This window comes from Azolla caroliniana, unplaced genomic scaffold (assembly GCF_043228905.1).
Source record: "Azolla caroliniana isolate FFs.n. ecotype wild unplaced genomic scaffold, voAzoCaro1.0.p SCAF_12, whole genome shotgun sequence".
NCBI lineage: Eukaryota > Viridiplantae > Streptophyta > Polypodiopsida > Salviniales > Salviniaceae > Azolla > Azolla caroliniana.
Genome location: NW_028230447.1, coordinates 878,092 through 903,115, shown reverse-complemented (window position 1 = coordinate 903,115; position 25,024 = coordinate 878,092). Strand labels below are relative to the sequence as shown.

General features: G+C 38.8%; 1 protein-coding gene across 1 annotated transcript; it reads left to right on the top strand.

Annotated features, from left to right (window-relative positions):
• Nucleotides 1–12,680: 12,680 nt before the first annotated feature.
• On the top strand, nucleotides 12,681–17,477 carry LOC147856722 (ankyrin repeat protein SKIP35-like). Its single transcript, XM_087328468.1, has 4 exons — nucleotides 12,681–12,928; nucleotides 13,020–13,735; nucleotides 14,551–14,995; nucleotides 16,590–17,477. The coding sequence occupies exons 2-4, from the start codon at nucleotides 13,107–13,109 to the stop codon at nucleotides 17,397–17,399; spliced, it is 1,884 nt and encodes a 627-aa protein (XP_087184594.1). The 5' UTR covers nucleotides 12,681–12,928; nucleotides 13,020–13,106; the 3' UTR covers nucleotides 17,400–17,477.
• Nucleotides 17,478–25,024: the final 7,547 nt, after the last annotated feature.

Genomic DNA, 25,024 nt, shown 5'->3' with positions numbered 1-25,024 from the left:
GTTGCTTTTGTTTATAAGCAACTAGGGCAAACTTTAGTAAATTGTAGTTGATCATTATTGTAAAGGTAGAACGAGGTAGTTTGCCTCTATAACCGTGAGTGAGAGTGTAATTTTGTAGCCGTCTGTCAAACGAAGGAGAACTCGAGGTCGTTGCCTCCGAGTTTCGTATTTGTACTTCCTCTCTACTATAGTAATCTATTTTTCTCGAGGTTTGTGGACCCCCATGGTTTTTTCCCATTTCGGGTTTTTTCACGTAAAATATCAATGTCTCTGTGTCTTCATGTTTTTCTGTCTATGTACTAGTTCTTGGTTTCTGTACACGAATACGAACGTGTAACCAGTTGTGGCTAGTCGATTCCTAACATGTTTCTCTGATTTTTCTCAATGTAAAGTGTTGTGTCTACAATAGCAAAATCCCTTGTGGATAAGCAATGAAGTTGTCATGGACCATGTGTAATCATCCCTTTGGTAACATATTAAGTTGATAACCCAAATTTAATGCTTAGAAGCCGCAATCAATTCATTTATTCCTTCTTCATTTGACCTTTTTTGTTTATAAAAAGTAATGCCTTGGTCAATCTATTGGATCAATCATTCCCTCGCAAAAGCACACATTCTCTGAATCTATTGTTCTAGTCACAATAAGATTATTTTTTTTATCAATGACGATGATAGGAGATAAAACTTGTTGATATGTTGTTGCATTATGGTCTATCCATCATCTTGTTGTAAAGGGGTAATTCAACTTGTCAAGCTATAATGGTAAAAATCAAGAAAAACTTTGTCAATGACAATGATATGAAACAATAACAAACTTGTTGATGTATTGTTTTGTTATGGTCTTTCCATTATCTTGTTACAAAAGGATAATTCAACTCATTCTAGTCAAATTAAGAAAATATTTGTCAGTGATTATGATACAAAACAAATAATGAGCTTGTTGGCATGTTGCCTCATTACAGTCTATCCATCATGACCACTTACTGACTATCAACCGACAAACATAGATTTGAATAACTTATTGAGTAAAAAGTGTTGAATTCCATCAAACTTTCTTCATTTCCAAAGTCATGAAAGGTATTTGTATCATAATCACTGACAAATATTTTCTTAATTTGACTAGAATGAGTTGAATTATCCTTTTATAACAAGATGATGGAAAGACCATAACGAGACAATACATCAACAAGTTTGTTATTGTTTCGTATCATTGTCATTAGCAAAGATTTTCTTGATTTTTACCATTATAGCTTGACAAAGTCTTTAATAAAGGATGACATCATGGTCATGAAGTATTTCGACACCATGGTCTTCCAAATGACATCATTAGTGATCGTAGCCCACAAATCATCTCAAAATTCTAGAAACACATGTTGAGATGCTCAAAATCTCTTGTAAACTCTCTTTAATATATCATCCACAAAGTGACGGTCTTAGACACTAGAACAATATCTTCGGTGTTTCATCAATTACCAATAGGATGACATCGGTATGAGAGAAGTATTTCGGCATCATGGTCTTCCAAATGACATCATTAGTGATCGTGGCCCACAAATCATCTCAAAATTCTAGAAACATGTGTTAAGATGCTCAAAATCTCTTGTAAACTCTCTTTAATATATCATACACAAAGTGACGGTCTTAGACACTAGAACAATATCTTCGATGTTTCATCAATTACAAATAGGATGATTTGGTAAATAAAGTATTCATTTTGCAGAGTTTGCATACAATAATTTAGTTCATTCCTCAGCATGATATCTCCATTCTTTGAAAATATAAGATATCATCTATGTTGGACAATGATTGAACGTCCATAAATATCAAAGAATCTTGATACGAAGGATCATCTATGTTAATTCCAAGAAGTTCATGTCACACTTTCCCACCACTTGGATATTGTTGAAGCCACCCACAAGAAAGTTTCAGGTCGTCATCACCTTGACTCCTCATCAGAGGAACCAAAGTTTCAAGTTGAAGATCATGTATGACAATTATGACGTACTATGAAGACCACCAAGCCTTGTGATAAATTGGGTTATCAATGACTTGGTCCATTTATTATCTCCGATCAAATCAATGATGTTGCATTCCACCTTGGGAAAGAGGTGGGTTCTTAACTACTTACTAAATATGTGTCATAGGACTTAACTTCTATGATACATTAGTTATGATACAAAGAGGTGGGATGTTCATAGACTTGGGTATTCCCAAGGTGTGTTCCTACAGTAGGGAAGTTGAGAGTTTGATTCTCACCACACCCCTTCAAACGCAATTTTCGGTTGCCGAATAGTTGGTTCAGATTGGTCTTTAGGTCGGCTTCGAGTCAACTCCATGCAAAAGCTGTAAGATGCATTCTAGTATCTGGCATCGCGACGAGCTACACCCGACCTACTTGCCGACCAGTCACTTCAAGTGGATGGTTGATTTAGTGATGATGCTGATGGGGGTAGGACATATGTGGTGCTTGGTGCTTGCAAGGAAAGATCTAACGAACCAGGTGGAGGGTCTAACCTTAGCGAACAAGACGACCACAACTGTATACCGGTTCCTGATCAAATATGTGATTTGCCAGTACCGGTGTGTGGGTAAGATCGTGGTCAACCGAGGGGAGTTGGACGCGCTAGAAGTCGAGGAGTTGTTCGACCGACTTGGGGTCAAGATTTCACTCACCACGGCGTATAATCCGGAAGCCAATGGGAAAATCGAGCCAGGCACGGGCCGATCGTAAAAGCATTAGTAGGAGTGTGTGACGGACGAGTCGGGAACTGGCCAAGACTACTACCTTACGCTTTATGGGCCGACCGAACTACGCAAGTTCGGTAACCGGGTACATGCTGACAGAACTGATGTTTGAACAAAAGTCGATCATGCCGATGGAACAGACGAATTCGTCATGGTTAGCAGTCGACTGGTCGGAGGAGATGAGAGGGGAAGAGTTGTTGGCAGCGTGGATCCAACAACAACTCGAGCGAACACCGGAGGACGTCGAATGAGCGATGGCGAGGATAGAAGAAACGCGGAAGAAGAACAAGGGTCGGTTCGACCAGACACACCGACTCCAACCAGAGAAGATCGAGGAGGGCGATTAGGTGTTGGTCTATGACAACAACCTAGATAACCAACACCGGTCAACTCAAAAGTTTGCGAGGAGGTGGTTCGGGTCGTACGTGGTGACAAGCGCCAACGATAATGTGACATACCATCTTGCCGAGATTGACAGGATGAGGATCGTGGTGCCTGTTGCAGGGAAGCGGATAAAGGCCTTCAAGAAGCGGTGTGAGCCGGAACTAGAAGAAGGCGGGAGCAAAAGCGAGGAGCCGAAAGGAGACGTGAATGGTGACGATTTAGGAGAAGGCAAGTGAAGCTGAGCCGAAATCTCCACCGTTTCACTACTTGGCACATGTCCAAGGATGTGCGGTTTGGTGGGGGTGGATGTCGTGAAGGATTCAGGCCATAGGAAGAAATGGAGTCGGTTGCACGTGAATGTGTGTGTGCACGGATGCACACAAATAAAAAGTGTTATGTAAAAACAAATGTAAATTGCATAGGACTAGTGAGTACTAGGGAGTAGGATTTACGGGGTACTTTAAAGACTCGCATGGATAGAGAGGATACGGGGATTTGATGTGAAGAAATCGGGGGGAATCTCTGACACTGATCACGACGTAACGGTCTTTCCTGGTGCTATAAAAGGGGAGGCTTGAGCCTATTTTAGGAATCGAGGATTGGGAGGAAGAAATGTTGATCGGTTTGGGTGCACGGCTTTCTCTCTCTCTCTCTCTCTCTCTCTCTCTCTCTCTCTCTCTGTTTTGTGTTCCATGTTGATCCAGGGAAGAAGGTGAAGCCTCTACTCGCACAAGAAGCCCGTGAGTGCCCGACCAGAGGTTCATCGTTCTGGGTGTGTTTGTGTTGGCCGTAGCTCGACGCACCACTTGTCAGCCAAGTCCGCCGGTTGTATTCTTTCGTTCTCTGTTAATCATTAGTGTTGTAGTGTCTCTTCTTCCGTTTGTGTACTCCTGCGTGGTTCCTACTTGCTGCAATTTGTTGCACCCCAAGTTCGTGTTCTTAATCCCGATCTATTCCTGTTGTGTGTGCGTCCGAGCCTGTGAGCTTGTGAGCTCATCGTTGTTGTTTGGCATTTTGACCGGGACGTTACGCTTCTTTTGGCCCATGCGCTAATCAACTGGTATCGGGGAATCATTCAAGATTGGGCACGCGCTCGGAAGTCGATCCGATGAAGCTATTCGGACACTATTACGAGCCGCCTTTCTCCCTTATTGGCTTCTTGGTCGGAGACCCCGGTAGTCCCACCCCATTTCAACGCATCCATGCGGAAAACCGTGACAACGCTTTCTTGGCTCCTTGTGTCTTCAAGATAGGAACTTCCAATCCACCATACTCACTGTCGAGTGAGTGAGCCGATTTGTTTCCATTTGAGTCTTTGTACTTAGGCATTTTAGCCTTTCCTTTGTCTGATTTTGGACTTGGCTGTGAGGTGCTATGGTCACTCCGTGGCTCATGTGGTCCACTCAATTTGGTTGAGATTGGACTTTCCTTTGTTATGAGCCTTAGTCGATCTTCCTCCTCTGAATTTTTTTCGAAATAGGTTTCGATTGGGTCAAATGGAGTTGAATAAAATGTGTACAAAGATGCCAATTCGTCGAATACAACATCCCTAGTCACTCGAACCTTCTTGGTAGAGGGGTTGAAAGACTTATACCCTTTTTGTTTAAGTGAGTACCACACGAGGATGCACTTCTCCAATTTTGCATTGAGTTTTTGCCGCTTTCATCGAGAATATGTACGAATGTGATAGAGTCAAATATCCTTACGTGGGATAGGTCTAGCTTCTTTCCATAGAACTTTTTGGCAGATGTTTCTCATTTATCGTTGCCCTTGCCGCCTCGAGTATATGTCGGTTCTTTCGTTAGGCTACTCCGTTCTGCTGAGGTGTGTGTCGGCAAGTAAACTCCTGTCGGATTCCTTCTTGTCGAAGGTATGTCGTGAAGGCGTTGAAGAAGTACTCTTTGCCGCCGTCCGATCGAAGGCATTGTACATGACGTCTCGTTGCCTTTTCGACTTCGTTTTTGAATTTCTGGAAATGTGAGAACACTTCACTCTTCCACCACATAGGGAATATCCAGGTGTGCCTGGAGAAGTCGTCAATGAATGTCACATAATATCGACAACCACCGAATGTTGCCGTTTGGGCTGGTCCCCATACATCTGAATGTATTACATCCAGGATCCCTTTGCTCACGTTCCTCTCTTTTGCGAACGGTTGTCAGTGTTGTTTACCGAATTGGTAGGATTCGTATACACATGCAATCTCCTTCTCAATAAAGGTCGGGAGTCTGATGATGACTCCTTTTGACTACACTCATTTGAGCTTCTGAAGATTGATGTGGCTGATTCTTTTATGCCACAACTCTTTGTCGATGTTGGCGTTATGGCCTTTGGCAAACATTGCAAATTTCATCTCATGAGAATCGAGGATGAACATCTGACCTTCTCTTCGACTACGAGCAATAATTCGGCTTTCCTTTTCTATGAAGCATCCTCCGTCATTGAACCGAACTTGCATGCCATGTTCCACAATTTGACCAACAGAGACCAGATTCTTCGTTATTGTCGGAACATGCAAGACGTTCTTGATGTAGGTTTGGTTTCCCTCTTCGCCGAATGGGACATTACCGACATGCTGAATTGGGGTGAATTGTGTCATCCCCAATTTCCACATAGTCGGGTTGTTCGGGCTTTCATAGCTATCCGAACCAAACTTTATGAGACGTCATGTGATTGGATGCACACGAATCGACAAACCATACATCTTTTGAGTAACTGGGAGGTGTTGGTCAGTTGGAGGTCGACATTGAGTTCGCTATGTGCCTCATTACAAACATTTGGCCACGATCGTCATAGTTGGAGTTGTAGGCGTAGTTGGTGAGTTGTTGGCTCGTGAAGGCCGACTCGCTCTTCTTTTTGCAACACTCTGTCTTGTAGTGGCCGAATTTGCCACAATATCCGCATTGGACGGATTTTTTTTGTCAGCTTGGTCCGGCATGATTGCTCCCCCTTCTACCAAACGTTCCACCTCGCGTGTTTGAAACATCTTGCCGATAGTAGAAGTTGTGTTCTTGGGGTTGTTCTTGGTTGTGTATGTTACGAGCATGACCATATAATATCCCGTGGTGAGAATGTACCGTAGTATTCTATACACGTGGATAAAGTGTGAGGGTTAAACAAGAGTGTAAAGAAGGAGAGGATTACTTTTAATCCACGGGATTGAGACAACCCATTAGGCCAAGTGTGAACTTGCCTAGGGGCCTTGGGTCTAGGCCTCATATTTATAGCTAGACCCAAGGCCCCCATACAAGTTCACACTTGGCCTAATGGGTTGTCTCTAACAATCGGCAACGGTTTGGTTTGAACCGAACCGAACTGAACAGCTAAACCGCGGTTTAACGGTTTCATCGGTTCGGTTCATGTTAGGGTTGGACCCTCTCAAACCGAACCAAACAATTTCCGATTGTTAGTTGTCTCAATCCCGTGGATTAAAAGTAATCCTCCCCTTCTTTACACTCTCGTTTAACCCTCACACTTTTATCCAGGTGTATAGAATACTACGATACATTCTCACCACGGGATATTATATGGTCATGCCCGTAACAACATCGGCTTGCCCGAATCGGCCTCTTCTTCCATGACCCCGCCCTCTCCCTCCATCCGAACTCGTGTAGAGCATTTGTCTGCCTGATTTGTTGCCTCTTGTTCGAATGTGGTTTTCTTCAACCAATAGCATTGACTGGAGATCGAAGAAGGAGGGAGGATTCTTCGTCGCAAGGATTGTTGACTGTATCGCACCGAACCGAGGTGGTAGGCCTTCGAGGCATATCTGCACCATTTCTTCGTCATGTTGACATTGATCGACCGAGGGAGTCGCACATCTCCTTGATCTTCAAGGTGTAGCTACTGATTGACATATCCCGTTGTTGTATGATGTTCAACTCTTGGTGAAGTTGAAGCTTTCATGTAGTTGTGTTGGCCGCGAATATCTTTTTGAGGTTCCCCCATGCCTCTTTTGACATTTTGGCCTCTCAAATGTAGCGAAGCATATGATCATGAACGCATGATGCAAGGCAGTGCAGCACGTGACTCGTCGCTTGCTCCCAAGCTGGGTGGTCAACATGTGCTGGGTTGGGTTGATTTTCTTGTGCTCGTTTGACATAACTCCAATAGCCTTGGCCGACAAGGTATTGGTGCATGTTGTACTCCCAATATGTGAAGTTGTTTCTGTCGAGTTTCTTAGTGGGAAGGGCGTGTCCCATCTGAGTATTGATGTCGAATGTTCTTCTTCTTTGTGATACGAACTATGCACGTTGTTGCTACAACAATCGACTGGCTCTTCGTGAACGTGGGGTTAGGCATGACACACATTGGACTTGGATCAAGCTACCAAGCACTCTGATACTATGTACAGAATCGGGAGTGATTCTGTGCAACGGAAGAAATGTGTGTGTGTGTGTGTGTGGTGTGTGGTGTGTGTGTGTGTGTGTGTGTGTGTGTGTGTGTGTGTGTGTGTGTGTGTGAGAGAGAGAGAGAGAACACAATGTTTACAAAAAACAAGAAAATTGTATTAACAAGAAGCAAGAATTAACCAACGTTACAAAGAGAATGAGAAGGTGCTTATGTAGTCACATTCTCTCTAAGTTCTCTCATTAGAACTGTCTCTTGGGAAAGAGGTGGGGTCTTAACTACTTACTAAATATGTGTTATAGGACTAAACTTCTATGACACATTAGTTATGATACAAAGAGGTGGGATGTTCACATAATTGGGTATTCCCAAGGTGTGTTCCCACACTAGGGAAGTTGAGTTTGATTCTCAACAAATATATTTGGATGATTTATTGATTGATTGAAAAACACAACAGGAGCATGATTCTCATGTTCTTCAAGTACTAAAACAACTACGAGAATATGACCTTTATGCAAGATTGGAGAACTACAGTTTTGATTGCAAACAAGTGGAATTCGTAGGCAACATCATCTCCTCTAAGAGAATCTCCATGGATCCAATTAAAGTCCAAACAATGTTGAATTGGAAAACTCCATAATCTATGAGAGATGTGCAATGTTTTCTAGGATTTGCAAATTTCTATGGCAAATTCATACAAGATTACTCAAAAGTTATTATGCCTCTCACACATAGAAGGAATAATCAATCATTTGTTTGGACTACTGATGGAGATAAGGGTTTTTTGGATCTTAAGAAGACCTTTACATTCACCCCTATCTAAACTCGTATTGATCCGCAAAAACCATTTATTTTTTAAGTAGATGCACTAGATTTTACACTTGGTAGCATTTTGTCACAACAAGGTGATGATGGGAAGCTACACCTAGTGGCTTTCAATTTGCGCAAATTTAATACTATTGAGATAAAATATGAGGTACATGATAAGGAGCTATTATCTATAGTTAATTCCTTTGAACAATGCCCACATTTCTTAGAAGGCTCTCCTCGTCAAATAATTGTATTCACTTATCACAAAAACCTCACCTATTTCCGTAGTGCTCGTGTACTAAACACGAGATAGGATCGATGGGCACAATTCCTTACTCATTTTGATTTCAAGATTACCTTCCGTCCAGGAAAACAACAAGGGAAAGCATGTGCATTATCATTACATTCGTATTTAGCACCTTTGTTTTGGTGATCCGACCTTCAATAAAAAAACAAATAACCCTAGGTCTTGCACGGGGTCAAACAACCACAGTCTTTGATAATTTACTAGATTCAAGTATTATTGATACTATTCATCATAATCTCAAGACAAATGTGTTCGCTCAAGAAACCTTAGATCATATTGTTCCAAGTCATATATGTTGCTCTCAGTCACAACATTCCTATACAGATTTTACGCAATTCAAGTGGCATGATGGATTACTCTTCTTCAAAAATCTTCTTTATGTTCCAAATGGATCATATCGCCTCCAAGTCATACAAATTTGCCATGATACATATACATTGGGTATTTTGGTATCAATAAAATCTTGGATTTGCTAACACAATCATTTTGGTGGCCTCATCTACATAAATTTGTCGAAGATTATGTTCGCACATGTGATATATGTTGCAGAGAAATGATGCTTGACATCATCCATATGGTTTATTGCAACTGTTACCAATTCCAAGCAAATCATGACAACCTATGTCTTTAGGTTTTATTATAGATTTTCCACATTGTAAGGGGTTCCATGCTACCTTACCAGTAGTTGAGTGATATACTAAAATGACACATTTATTGTCATGCGCTAAATATATCACTATTGAGGAAACAACAAATCTAGTTATGTGTGAAATATTTCTACGGGCTTCCAAAGAACATCATCAGTGATCATGGACCACAGTTTATGTCTAAAATTTCAAAGCATCTCTTCACAATGCTCTAAAGTCTCCTACAAACTCTCCTCAGTTTATCATCCATAAACTAATGGCCAAATAGGGCGTAGAAATCAAATATTGGAGCAGTACCTTCGATGATTCATTAGTTATCAACGAGACGATTGGGTTGATATATTAGATTTCGCCGAATTTGCATATTACAATAATTCTATACATTCCTTTACTAGGGTTACACCATTTTATGCATACATAGGTTATCATCCTCGATGGTGTTTATTTGAAGCTCCTAAATCCTTGTGCTCAAGATCATTTAGATTGACTACGATAGATTCAAGCGGAACTTTCAAATCATCTATAGGAAGCTCAAGTAACACACAAAGTTGATGCAAATCAACATCTGGTTCTGTCCACTTTTCAAGTTGGAGATCAAGTATTGTTATTACAACGTCATATAAAGTCTATTAAGTCATGTGCCAAATTGGGTTATCAACGGTTAGGCCCTTTTTCATTAATGGAAAAATCAATGATGTAAGTTTTCACCTTGATCTGCCCCCACACTTACGATTACATCCAATATTTCATATTTCTATTTTATAATCATGTCAGATAAGTTATATTCCAAATTGTACTATACAACCTCTACCTCTTGTTGAACTTGAAGATCAAAGTACGAAGTTGTCGCCATTCTTGATTGCAAGATTCTTCACAACAAGCTATATTATTTGGTGGATTTGCTAGGCTATACTTTGAGTGACCGCACTTGGGAATTGGTGGAGAATATTGCAAATTCTTGAACCCTTGTTGAGGAATTTCATCAACAATACCCAAACAAACCAAGTCCTTCACCAATGACAACTCCTAATACTCTTCATTCAAAGAGGGGGATAGTGTCATGATAACATGCACATATTGACCCAAAAAAGATTTGAACTTACGATACACGTGTCAAAGGCTTACTGTTAAGATAACTATTATAATGCTCCAAAAATATCAAATTAGTTCAAACCAGTCTTAAGCCTCAAAGTTATTCCTATTTTTGTGCTCTTCCTTTTTTATAATATATTTCCATCCTATCATACTCTCTCTCTCTCTCTCTCTCTCTCTCTCTCTCTCTCTCTATATATATATATATATATATATATATATATATATATATATATATATCTATATATATATATATATATACATACATATAAATAAATCTCGTGATCCTAACAATAAGAGTGAATGAAGGGGTTAAACATGGGATTGTGAGCATTTATGTATACAATTGCCATAGTCGTTATGTCCCAAGAATGAGACCTTATGTGTATCATTTCTGGCCTAGATCCTAATATAATAAGTTGTTGCAAATATGATTTATTTGATGTTGGGTGTGCAAGGCATGTTGACAAGATGACCATGTGAAGAAACCCATTTCACAAATCTAAGGCTAGTCCATTAGAATTTGTTTCTTTTAGATTCCTTATGATATTGAGGGAGGTGCATAATATGAACAATAAGCTAAAAATAAGAAGTGCATTGTCGAAAGGTGATTGGTCTTCGATGATGCAAGATGCCTTTGCACTTAAAGAGCAAAGGAAAGTGACACATGTTTAACAATACTTGCCTTGTCCAAATGGATATCTAACCCTACAACCATTTATCTTAATACTTCAAGATCAATTGATGTTGGAACTTGGAAATATGTGGGCAATTGTCGCAAATGTACAAATCAATTTCAACTTTTGTTAAATGCAACAGTTGCACAAACACCATGGAATCGGGATCCCACTATGGTATAGATTTGTAGTTAACCAGGGCTCAAATCAAGAGAAAATAGCATTGGAAACTTGCTTGAAAGTTATATTTGCAAGGATGCTAAGTGTGAGGCCAAATGACATAGTAATTGATAAATCTTGGATAGAATAGAATGTCATAACTAATGTTATTGCTCAAGACCATCAAAGTTGGATTGTTGCAAATGGCAAAACATCACACAAACACATTACCATGTTTAATTGTGTCATTTCCATGCTAAAACAACATGGATTCAAACTTGTTGCCCAAAGTAAGTGTTGTTAAAAGAAACCACCTCTATCAACGGATCTGCCAACTCAGGCCATCCTCTGAACAAGAGATATGATCTCTAACTTATTGTTTACATCCTTTGATTTTTAAGGTTGAATATGTATGATCAAACTTTTTTTATGGTGGCTAAATTTTTTAGGGCTGCAATATTTTTTGTGGCTGAAATATTTATGGTGGCTTAGAATTTTTATGGATGCTGAAATATGAAAATTTGGATTATTGGAATATTGGTTTCTCATGTTTTTTGAAGTTTTTGGTTTTGCATAAATGTATGACCTTTGAAGATTTTGGTGACTGAAATTTTGTGATCTTTGAAGTTTTTAGTCTCTTCAAAAAATAAAAAATGGTGGCTAAATTTTTTATGGTGGATGAAATCTAAGAAGGTTAGGCGTCTGCAATGATCTTTGACCTTTCGTTTACATTCGGTGATGGCATAAGTTTTTGGTGACTAGAGTTTTTATACCTAAAACTCGGATATTTTGATCTTTGAATATGTTTTTGAATTTTTTGGACGATCTTAGAAGTTTTTGGTCTCTTCAAAAATTTGAGCCGGGTTAGATGCAGGTGGTCGGGTTTCAAACTTTGGGTGGGGGGGGGGGGGGGTAGCGGGGTTAGAAAAAAGACAGTAAAGTTAGCAACTTTCGATCGAGTTAGACATGACAGAGGCAAGAACCGAGCCAGGTTAGACGTGATAGAGGTTGGACAAATCCTGGTTAGACATGACAGACACAGGGATAGAGCCAAGTTAGATAGACATGACGGAGGTTGGACAGAGCCTGGTTAGAAATTCCAATTGCACAGGATTGATGTGACAAAGGCTGGTCAGAGCTAGGTTAGATAGACGTGTCACATGCTAGACAAAAGCCTGGTTCGAAATTCCAACTGCCCGGGATCATCGTGATAGAGGCTGATCAGAGCCGAGTTAGTTTTTTGTGGATCGGGACTTGACAACGCAGATGACGCGAGACTTTCGAAATGCACCCTGCATTGTTCGTGGCTGCGATTCCCTCAAAAGGCCTCTTTATGATTTGGTAGCAAATAGACATGAGATCATGGCCATCATGGTCATGGTCATGGACATCACATAGATGGTCATGGTCATGGTCCATGGACATCACATAGATGGTCATGGTCATGGACATCACATAGATGTCCATAGAGAGAGAGAGAGAGAGTACTCATACTCTATTGTGGCTATTCTGTTTGAAGCTGCCCATCTTCTGCTTCTTCTTCCTGAAATACACAGACTAACTCACCCCATCGCCATAGCTTCGATCTCCCCTTTACCTCACCCATTCTTTACTTCTATATCAGTTCCTGCCCTTCTCTCCGAAAAAGGCTTGGATTTGCCGATCAAAAGACAAGGATTTCTCAAAGAAAAGAAAAGGAAAGAAGAACGAAGAACGAAGAACGGAGGAGGAACGGTCGATCTCCTAGTTCCTCAGAAGTAAGCTCTTTTCCATTTCGCAGAGACTCATTCTGCAGGTTTTGATCTGATTTTGGTTTCTTTTGCTATATAATTTTCTTGTTTCTATCAGATAAAGATCGCTATTCTAAATATATATACGTATATGTTTATGCATAAACATATACATATATATAGTAGCATATAATTCTGAGAAGCCATGGATGAGGCCATAGCTATGGAAGAAGATGAAGCTTCATCAGTGGTTAAGAGTATTGAATGCCAACTAAGTTCACACTGTGAGTGTACAACTAGCTTTGGTTCTGAACATTCAGCTGATGAATCTCTAGTCGATATGATAGACGAAGAAGATGTGGGCTCTACATATAGAACCCGATCAGTCCATATAAGATCGAATGAAGAGGTATGGTATTCACATGATGAAACCCAAGAGCAAGCAAATTTAGGGAAATGTCGAACTATGAAAGGAAGATCAAGAGAGAGAGGAAGTTCAAGAAGGTATGAACATAGGAGAGACAAGATCGAGATTGGACGATCTTTTCAGCTTGCAGTAGGATCTCATGATTGGAATCTCGCCGAGAGTTTGATTCCATTGGCTGATTTGCAAAGACTGAATGATGGGCTTTGTATCACACTTGATTCAGTATGGTTCTTGTGTACTCATGAGGAGTTAAAGGGGGCAACAAGGCTTATTGAGAAGTTGGTTGAAGCAGGAGCACATGATTTCACAAGGGCAGCTCTTCGAACCTCTTTTCTTGCATCATGTGTCTCGGCTTGTCGGAGTCGAACCATGAGCCTTGCAGACACTGTCACGGTCATGGCCCAAAGGTTAGTATTTGACAAAAGGTTGTAATTTCGTCTTGCCTTCTTGTTGATCGTCAGATGATACTTAGTCACACAATTAACAATAAGTAAATACAATCAGTTGTAAAGAGGAGAGATGCGATAATCAAGTTTGTTTGAGCATCAATCACAATGCTAGGACTATCTCACCTAACATAATAATAATTAAATGTAATCAGCATTAAAGAGAGAGAAGCTAGACTTGTGCTTGTTTTCCATCTGAATGTTGGGTTATGTTTAGGAGGAGCTTTCCTCATATAATTTAGCTATAATGAACCGCATTTAGTGGCTAAGAGATGCTAGTAACATGCTCATTTCCCTGTTGGTCATAAGGTAGTATTAGGATAGTCTCTTCTAATAACAGGATTAGCTATGATTTAGAGAAGCTAGAAAATTGTTTGTTTTTTGGTTGGTTAACATACAACAGTGTAAACAAGAGAGAAACTAGAGTTGTGTATCACCTACCCTGCTGTACCCCCTGACCTGAGGCTGAGCAGCAGGGAGCACAGCTGTAAAAGTGAGACATATCTCTAGCTTCTCTATTGTTTGCTCCACTAACATACAACAGTGTAAACAAGAGAGAAACTAGAGTTGTGTATCACCTACCCTGCTGTACCCCCTGACCTGAGGCCGAGCAGCGGGGAGCACAGCTGGAAAAGTGAGACATATCTCTAGCTTTTCTATTGTTTGCTCCACTAAATGTGTTTAATTATTACTGGTTATATGATAAGAGAGTTCCCACCCCCTAAATAGGTAATGCTTTCTGTCTTTGTTGAGGTAGCTTCTGATATGTGCCTCAGATTGAGAGAAAGACTTCAAGAATGCAGTGTGGATGAGATGCTTAAAGCAGAAGCAGCTATCAAGGTGCAGAGGTTTACAGAATGGGCATTAAAATGCATCGGTTCACACTCGCGTGCAAGAAAACGAGGAATCGGAGGGGAAGAAATAGCTGCCTATAGTTCTTCAATAGAATCTCAGCTCCAGCTCAAAGCTTTCAAGAGGTTTTTAGAATTGGCTGGGGACCGTCTTAGTGCAAAGGATTACACTGAGGCATTTGATGCAGCATGCTTTCCACTTACTCTGTTTTCCACTGCTATTGATTCTGGGTGGGCCTCTGGTATTGCTGCAAGTGCCATGCAAGGTTTATTAGGGATGCTTGTCGAGGGGGGAGCTGATAACGTGAATCAGTGCTTCCTGGAGGCAGCAAGATTTGGCAGCACCGAATTGGTTCGCATTCTACTTCAGGTAACACATCCTAAAAAATCAATAATATATATATATATACACGAATTCATTAATGTTTATTTTTTCTTCAGTGATTTTTTTTAATGTTATGTGTTGTTGTGCTTGCCTTTTATGCATGTCCTATGAGCATTAATGTTTTGACAGATACTTTTCTTCATTCTTGAGTGCATTGGATACATAAATGACCTATTTTTGTACATACTCTTTGCATAATTAGTGTTTATGCTTGAGGCAGGAGCAAGGTTTGTTGTAGTATGTTGTGAAATGTGAAGGCACACTTTATTCGGAATTTCAAGGCAAGTGTATATGTGGGGAAGTTCTGTAACCCATTTTGATTGTCTTGTTCGGTTACATAGCAAGGAAGCTTGTGCATTTAACTCATATACGTGGGTATATAAACCTGTAGATATGTTTTGACCTGGATTTTGTGCAGCATATTCAAGCTTTCTTGAAGTAATTAAACTTCTGTAGGTTTCAAAACAAGAGCGACTTTGGCTTTTAGCCTAAGTAAATTCCTTCTTCGTTTGAGGACTATTCTATTGTTCACTACACCATCTTCAGTTTCTAAGCATAGTCTTGAGGTTTATGTGATGGACTTGAAGGTCAGGCAATGTTTCCCTAATTGTTTACTTGCATTTATGTCTGAAGTTGAGTTTAGTTTTCCATTAGAGCTTGTCCACATAGCTCACCATGGTAAACATCAGAACAGAAGAACTCTCCCATAATGTTTGTATGTTGGAGAGCTGAAAACTTGTGATGAGGATTTTCTTGAGAGTGATGACCACATCATGAGGCAATACTTACCGTGAGTATCCTGGCCATTTGGCTCTACAGGAACTTGGATTCTCCCTTTAGGGTATAGAGTTTGTGTAAATGGCCCTTGTGTTATCTCTCAGTCTTTCTATCACAGATTCTTACTTTGTACTAGCTGTGTGTCTCATAATTTCATCTGTTTTACTGTTGTTGAGTACTATTTATTTTACCTGTGTATGTTTCTGTCTGAGACCTTGAAATATACATCCAACATGTATGTGTATGTTTCATGTATGCTAAAAACTGTGCCTGTCCTAAGCTTTTTGTTTTTCTTCCATGACACTTTTTTTCCTAGTATCTGGGTGTGCTTAAATTTCTCTTTGATTGGTTCATAATAAGTCAAACACTAAATACAGTCAAGTTTCTCTTGGATGGACAAGCTTTATTTATACTAGAACTTCTGACTAATGGGTTATAATCCTAATTAAGAAGTTGCTATATAGTATGCTATCTGAACCTGAACCTTTTTAAATCTATGAACACAATGGTAATCGAGGTTATGGAATCTCATATTTAATTAGATTTAGTAAAGATACTGTATCCTTGGAATCCAGAACATATGTGCACTTTGGATGTATATTATAAACTTCGAAAATGAATCCTTGTTATATTTATAAATGATATTTCACCATCAGAATCACAAAGCTATTTTAGATTTATGAATGATACCATTTTGGCTTTTCTAAATGATAGGTACTGTATCCTGCTATATTGAAAGTTAGTTAGACTTATAAATGATACTATGGAATTCCAAAACTTAGCTGTCATTCATGTGATTCAGATAGCTCAACGGAATGGTATTGAAGTGGATGTGGATCTGGCATTGGGATTTGCGTCTCACTATTGCAAGATAGGGACAATGGAGTGTCTGGTTATCGATGGTAACACAAATGCATTCTTGGGTCCTTTGATGCGAGCCGCAGATAGAGGCTGTATGCAAGTTGTGAAATGGTTTGTTGAGAGGGGATGTAGAGAGATGGAGCTTTGCCTAGCTCTCACGGCCGCCGCATCAAGCAGTAGAATCATCGTGTCAGAGTACCTTCTCAAAGAGATTCCTCTTCACGTGCTACATGCATTGAGCCTTGACATTCTGAAAGCTGCAGGAGAGCGAAGCTCGGGCTGCTCTGAAGGAATCGCATTTCTTCTCCGATCAGATTTCCTGAAAAACTCTGAGGCGACTTATGCGGTTGCCGATAGTATGTCGAAGCTTGACGATGAATCAATATCAACTGAGTTGAAGTCATTCTTCAAAGCCGAATGGTCGGACGAAGCTTTTGTGTTGGGCCGGTTGGTGGGTGAAGCTCATCATACAAACACGATGAGAGCTATTAAGAGAGGCACATCAGCTCTTCGTCTTCTAGAGCTTCCTTTACAATTGCAAGTTACTATAGCCTATTTCCCCCTATACAAGCAATGTGTGGGGAGCTCTGGGGTTCTCCTCTCTCAATGGCTTCGGGGTCAACTTGTGGAGGCCGCAATACGACTCGGAGGGAAAGATTACTCTGCAAAAGAGATAGAAGGATTCAATAAAGAAGACCTTCTTGCCATTATTGAGGCAAGGTTACCATCTTTTCTTGTCAATGGTTACTGACAACCATTTCCTTAAGGTACTTTGTGCCATATTTGCATTTATTCACTGAAAGTATATATAATTTGCTCATTTTAGTAACTTGCATCACAAATCTAGATTCAATTCTATCATACAATTTTTTGCGGGGAAAAAAAAATCTGTTCGTATTGGAGGTCTCTTCATCTACGTGCTCTTAACGCAACATTATTTGCATCTACAAGGTGTCACCTTTTCTATTTGTGTTGGAGCAAATGTAAGAATCTTAAAAATGGTACCACCAATATTGATGAACTCACATTCAAATGGTTCACACCTTTCTCCACTTGGGCCATCCAAATTCTCCTTTGAATATTTTCTCCTTAGGATACAAGGACCTAGATTGAATAATCATCTTACATTTGTTTTTGTTGCTTTCTTCATTCCCCTTAAACATAGTTTTTTCCTCCTAAAGCCCCTTGTTACAAGGATGCTTCATAAAGCCTGAAACTCACTCCAACTTTGGGAATTTTTTTTCCATCAGCATTATGACCAATCCACAAACAAGCAAGCTATTCAAACCCGGACAGAGGCCTCAGTTATGGCTGTGATTGTTTTGCATTTGGTTTGGGGAATCAACCAAATTGCCACTTCTCACTTGCTGATTCATCTCAGAGGAACTACATAACAATAGTTTAGAGAATGATATTATAACTATAATGTGTGTCAAACCATTGCATTACATTGAGGAGGTTATAACCAGATGTGTGTCAAACCATTGCATTACATTGAGACCTCCTACCACATTAATTAATAATTCTTTTGCATTGCCAATGCGCTTGGCCTAGATGTTTTTTAGTATGCCTAAGTCAATCAATTTTATTGTCTTCACAACCCATGGTTTATCGAAAAGAAATTTTGTGAATTTAGAATTAGGAGAAACAATCAGTGTGGTCTCGAATAATGTAAAACCATGAAAGACTTGTGGAAACATGTGAAGTACACCAATAACCAATAATAGATTGCACTTGCATTACATTGAGACCTCCTACCACATTAATTAATAATTCTTTTGCATTGCCAATGCGCTTGGCCTAGATGTTTTTTAGTATGCCTAAGTCAATCAATTTTATTGTCTTCACAACCCATGGTTTATCGAAAAGAAATTTTGTGAATTTAGAATTAGGAGAAACAATCAGTGTGGTCTCGAATAATGTAAAACCATGAAAGACTTGTGGAAACATGTGAAGTACACCAATAACCAATAATAGATTGCACAAGGGTTAAGGGTATAAACCTGTGTTTATTGTTTAAAAAACACTAATATTGGAATTTGTATAGAACTCCTATACATTGATTGGTTTGTTGATAAGTAGGGAAATTTGTGGATGTGAAACCACATCCATGTGTTGGATGAAATGTCTTGTTTGATAAAAGTTCACAATTAACGGAATCAAATATGATTGGATTGATAATCACAAAAGGACTTTTGAAGATGGACTTGGCTACGACAATCATTTTAGCAAAAGAATGTGATGTAAGGAGTTATAACTTATGGATTAAGCCCAAGATGTGTTCTGGGGAGCATAAAAGGCAAACTCGTCAAATACATGCATCTAAAGATAGAAACAAAGAGAGAACCATTTTTTAATCTAGAAGCATTTCTGGCAAAAAAATGGGGTTTTAAGGAGAATCTCTTGCACCTATTTATTTTTTTTCCAAAATGAAGCTACTTTCCCATTAGTTAGGAAGGATTATTACAAAGAGATTGTACAAGGAGGCTTATACATAGATTGAGGAATCTCCCCCCGATCAAGTTCAAGAAAATGAGACTAGTTACATCGCCTTTCGGATTGACTACTTAATGTAAGCACCTATAGCTAAAAACGGTGCCCTTTAGTGATGGCTAGTACGAGACAACTCCTGGGGTCGACAACGAAGGGAGGGTGGTAAGTGAGACGAAAACAACCAGCGTGGGGGTTGGTAGTTCCACCTCAGGCTACTTCCTCCTTGTGTCACCATAGGCGTGTTCCGCCATTTCTGCCAAAAGCGCAAATGGGCAGTAACCACGTCATTGGAATGGTTGCAAACCTCGTCCAATTGCCCTTGTAGGCAACTGATAAGCGCAAACCATATGTCCATGATCACTTCCTCTGGGGGCCGCACTAGATCCTCTTGCACGTATTTAAATCTTGGTTAGAAGGAAGATAATATTTACATCATTATGAATATATATTTCACTAAAGAGTCTATTTGTTGCATCAAAAGGTCCAAATTGTGGACAGTTCGCCTAATAACAATCATATTACTAATATTTTCCATGGCTATGGTATTTATTTTCATCATTCCATTTCATTTTTGATTATGTGTGTTGATGTGTTACCAACAAGGTATTTTAATTTAATGGAATTGTAAGTTAAAATCATGTAATGGAAGATAACATGATGTTTCTTTAATATGATATTTTCATTCATCTTAAATGAATCTCTCTTGTTCACTCGAATTCAATTCAAATAAATATATATGGAAAACTTGAAGTTCGATTGGACATGCACCCACTCTAATGATTGAGTTACAATTATGATCAAGAGCGAGACCAAGGAAAGAAGATTGGATTTGCAATACAACAATTCAAGAGGTAGGCTATGAGGAGGAGGGCTCTTTGATCCCAAGAGGTAGGGAAACAGTAGACAAGATCCAAGGTCCTGAACTACAAGACAATGAGGTATCAACATCGAACATGACAATTCAAGTACTCGTATATACATGTCCTAAATGGATTGTAGATCCCAATCCAATCAAAGTACAACTAGAATGACACATGTACTCATGAAAATACATAGCTACGTAAGGTCTACCAAGACCCTTTGCAATGGATGTGGCCCAATCCTTATGTGTGTCAAGGAAGCAAAGTCATCCCTTTCTTCCAATTCACGACTAGATTAGGTCGCCACATTCTCGCCCCTCAAATTGCTCGAGATCCAGTTGCTACAAATATATGGGACACATATAATGTTCCCCATACAGTTATTACCAAATTTTGGCGGAAAATATGAAAATATGGAAAATTTTGACCACCTATTGCAATTATGCCACCTATTGCAAGACACAATCAAGTGCGGGAATATATATTGGTTATCATGGCAAACTCCAATTGACGAGTATGAACATCAAGAGGAGGGGATGATGTTGGTCAATGGTGATAATTGTGTAGTGTGCCCAAATGTAACAGAGTCAATCCAACTCTGTGGGATTGCCCAAAGACCCATCAAATATGGTGGGGGGTTTGCTACCTATTGCAATTATGCCATGTGCAAGACACAATCAAGTGGGGGGAGATATGTTGGTTATCATGGCATACCCTGGTTTGGTTGAAAAGTACGAACATTTGATTGTGTCTTGCACATGGCATACCCTGGTTCGGTTGCAATTATGCCATGTGCAAGACACAATCAAGTGGGAGGATATATGTTGGTTATCATGGCATACCCTCTGGTTCGGTTGAAAAGTACGAACATCAAGAGGAGGGGATGATATTGGTGATAAGGGCATATGAGATCTTGTTTTCCACAATCGAGAATATCCACTCAACTCCTATTACTGCCAAAGCTCAAGTTGTGTTGGAATTGATCAGCCCAATAGCTCTTTGGATTATCTAGAAACAATGGTGTATATGGGTCTTATCCAATCAAATCGTGCATTAACCAATGTTATTGTAGGAGATATGAAGTGAAGTTGTAGCCACTCTAAAGAGCCAATATGATGGAGTCGAAAGACAATGATTAACCTTCATCCAACAATGGTCGTTCTCTCCCTTTCTTGAGTCAGTGGGCCTCCACATAAGATGGAACTATCACGCCCCTATTGGGATTTGTATATAACAATCTCATATATAAAATTTTATGACTAATGGAAGGATTTTTTTTTTGTAAAAAAAAAACAATTCAACTAGTCCAACTAAAACATAATACAAAAACAAAAGGATAGTGACACAATAGCAATGACAAAGTGAAAATGATAATGACAAGGGGGCCAAGCATGAACCCCATCTGACGTGAATAATGAAAATGGCAGCAATGTTGATGAAAATAAAAAATGCATAATTAGAGACTTTTTTCATGCCAACATAATAATGTTGTATTTTTTGTACGAACCATTACTCATAGACATTATTATTTCCTATTACTTGGCTATCAAGGATCAATATAGTAATTGTGTGCCCACAACTTGGGTGTTAGCATAGATATAATATTCCTATACCTACAACATAAAAGTAAGAGCCATAGATGAGACATTATTAGTACCAATTAGGCCTGCTTTTATTGAGATTTGTTTTATTTAGATGAACAGATAGTTAAGGTTCATTGAGCTTTACTTTTTTCATGCCAACATAATAATGTTGTATCTTTTGAACGAACCATTACTCATAGACATTAGTATTTCCTATTACTTAGCTATCAAGCCTCAATATAGTACTTGTGTGCCCCAAGGAGGAGAGATTAAGTGGCATACATCCTTTATAACAACCCACGATTTTGGGTGTTGCACAAGGATAATAATTCTCTATCCACAACAAATAAGTTCTCGGCACAATTCTCCATATGTGAAAATATTTTTTTCCCTATGGAACAACTTATGGAGAGGTACCCCCGTGTACACTAGATGAGCCATCCATCATTTAATGGCTCAACATGAAAGTACTTAATCTAGCTCCTCACAAGAGAACACGTGTGTCTGATTGTGGAACTTGTCAAGGCACTCTTTTCATGTGAGCCTGAGAGAATCACCCATCACCCACCATTTGTTTCTTTTCTTAGCACTTAGTGCAAGTTGGAACTATGAATTTGTTTACTTATTTGTTACATACTACTTGGATTTCCACACTAATGTTGGGCAAAAGTGTGCTTGATTCTATTTCAAGAAGAAAAGCAAGAACATTGGCAAATAAAGAAAACAAAAACTACACTAAACTTTTCCTTAGGAGCAACATGGTTCGAACCCACATCTCCGAATGCCAAAATCTAGATTCCTTCAATTGGCCAACCATCATTGGCCCAACATAAACAATAATGTGGACCAGCCCACACAAAGAAACAAATTGCTCCTCAATTGAGAAGGAACTATCATGGCCAACAATCGACCATCATAGGGCTTGCCTTGGGGCCTCCTCTCCTTCATTGGAATTTCTAGGTGGTTGTACCATATATAATTCTTCCATGACATCTTCTTGGAGGAAAGTATTCTTCAAATCTATTTGGTAAATATGTTACCCCTTTGTCGTTGTCATGACATGGCAAGCTCAAGTGTAGAAAGATAGTGGAAAGGCTAGGGAGGGTGGTATAGAGTATATATATACAAGATTATATGACTTATAGTGTTATAAGCCAAATGGTTAAAATTAATTAGGAGGAAAGAGGTGTGAGATTTGAGTTCCATCTACACGTCAATATGCTGACTCAAGAAGCTCCTCTATTGTCTCACACACGAACCTAGAGCCTTTCGCTCAAAGATTACACAAAACCTTCCTATTCTTGGATTCAACATGTCCAAATCAAACATGTTACTCTATGTGTGATACAACCCCAATGGTATGACCTTTGTCCTCTTATATGTCAATGACCTAATGTCTGGAAGAGACCACTTGGCCACCATCCAGAACTTGAAGTATTTGCTCATCACCTAGTTTGAAATAAAGGATGTGTATGAGCTTCAATACATCCTTAACATTGAGATCATATGCATGCCTTTGTGAAATATTGGTTACCCAACTTGATTACATCTCGAACATACTAAGTAAATTTTGGATGACAAAGTGTAAGTCGATTACAATCCCACTTGACTCTTTACATTGTGTGTTATTCTTTTCCTTAATCATGTTGTAGGCTGAGTATGATTGTTAGACCGTTAAGTGAAGGTGTCTAAATCCTCAACAAATATGACATTCCCATAATACATACATGAAGTTCCACAATCAAGAGGATCTACACAAGGTGCCCGTACATGTTAATTTTGAGAACTATGGTGGAAAGTAAAATTTATTCAATAATTCTTGCAACTAAGTTGTGGATGCACCTTATTGTTAGAGGGGCTGCATTTTACCCAACTAGCTTTACAACAATTTGCCATAAGATCTTGAAATTTGTAGCAACGACATGGGTTTTTTATATTGTGATGTTGTTTTAATGTATACAATACTTTCATAGAAATAACAGAATCAAGAGAGAAGGAGAGGGAGGTTTCATTCCAATGACGTTACCAACATTTTCTCCAACTAGTTTTGTTAATACAAAAGATAACAATATTCTTATGTAGGAGAATATGAAAGGGGGACTTAATAAGCACATGACCAATGAGGGTTGTCAATAAATTTATTACCAACTTTAGTATCACAAGAGTGTAAACTACCTAACATGCCCACCTATAAGAATATAGCACTGAGACTAAAATATAGATCACATCATTGGAAAATAAATATACATGAACATCTTTAGTGCTCTTCAGAAAAGTGCAATTAAATTAAAGTAAAAGTAATTTTGTTTTTGTTTTCTTGTCTCGCAAATTGAAAACTTGATGTTCGCATGTTAAACTTAAGGAAACATATTCACGAGTACATTATTGAAATACTTTGAAAGTATGTTCTTATATTGTTGGACATTTGATTAAACCCTTAACCCTTCTTAATAGTACTCATGACCTCATGACCTAATATTAAAGAGGAAACAACCTTTGCAACCGCATCTATATATGATAGAATACTTAGCTAATGCTCATGACAAACTCTCGTGCTCGAAAGATGATGTTGAGTGTTTTGTCTTATGTCCTCTATTGAATGCAAAAGTTCTTATGTGTTTTGACCACTTATTGGTGTTCGGTGTGCACTTAATGCAGGTGGATTTGACTGCTTTATTATTTTATGTTCATTTGCACTAGAAATCAAGACCATAATAGATGGACATTTTGTTTGCTGATCTAATTATTATTTTATGATTTGTACCCTTATAATTAGAGAATAACATACATTAGTTTGCCTATTCTACAAAGCACATCTAATAGTTGTATTGATAGTCATCTAGAATTTCGTTATTTAATAATGTCAATAATATTGCATATAAATATGGGATATTTCAATCAAGACCATAATAGATGGAAATTTTGTTTGCTGATCTAATTATTATTTTATGATTTGTACCCTTATAATTAGAGAATAACATACATTAGTTTGCCCTATTCTATAAAGCACATCTAATAGTTGTATTGATAGTCATCTAGAATTTCGTTATTTAATAATGTCAATAATATTGCATATAAATATGGGATATTTCAATCAAGATGGAAATTTTGTTTGCTGATCTAATTATTATTTTATGATTTGTACCCTTATAATTAGAGAATAACATACATTAGTTTGCCCTATTCTATAAAGCACGTCTAATAGTTGTATTGATAGTCATCTAGAATTTCGTTGTTCAATAATGTCAACAATATTGCATATAAATATGGGATATTTCAATCTCCACACCCCTTCTTCTAGGTTCCCTCAAACCTTAGTGCAAAAATGTAGACAAAGAATGAAAAATCACAAATTTGACCCACACTGCTAGACATCAAACATGTTGTACAAACAACCTAACCAAATTATAACTTCTTGAATATACTACTATTTCCATATT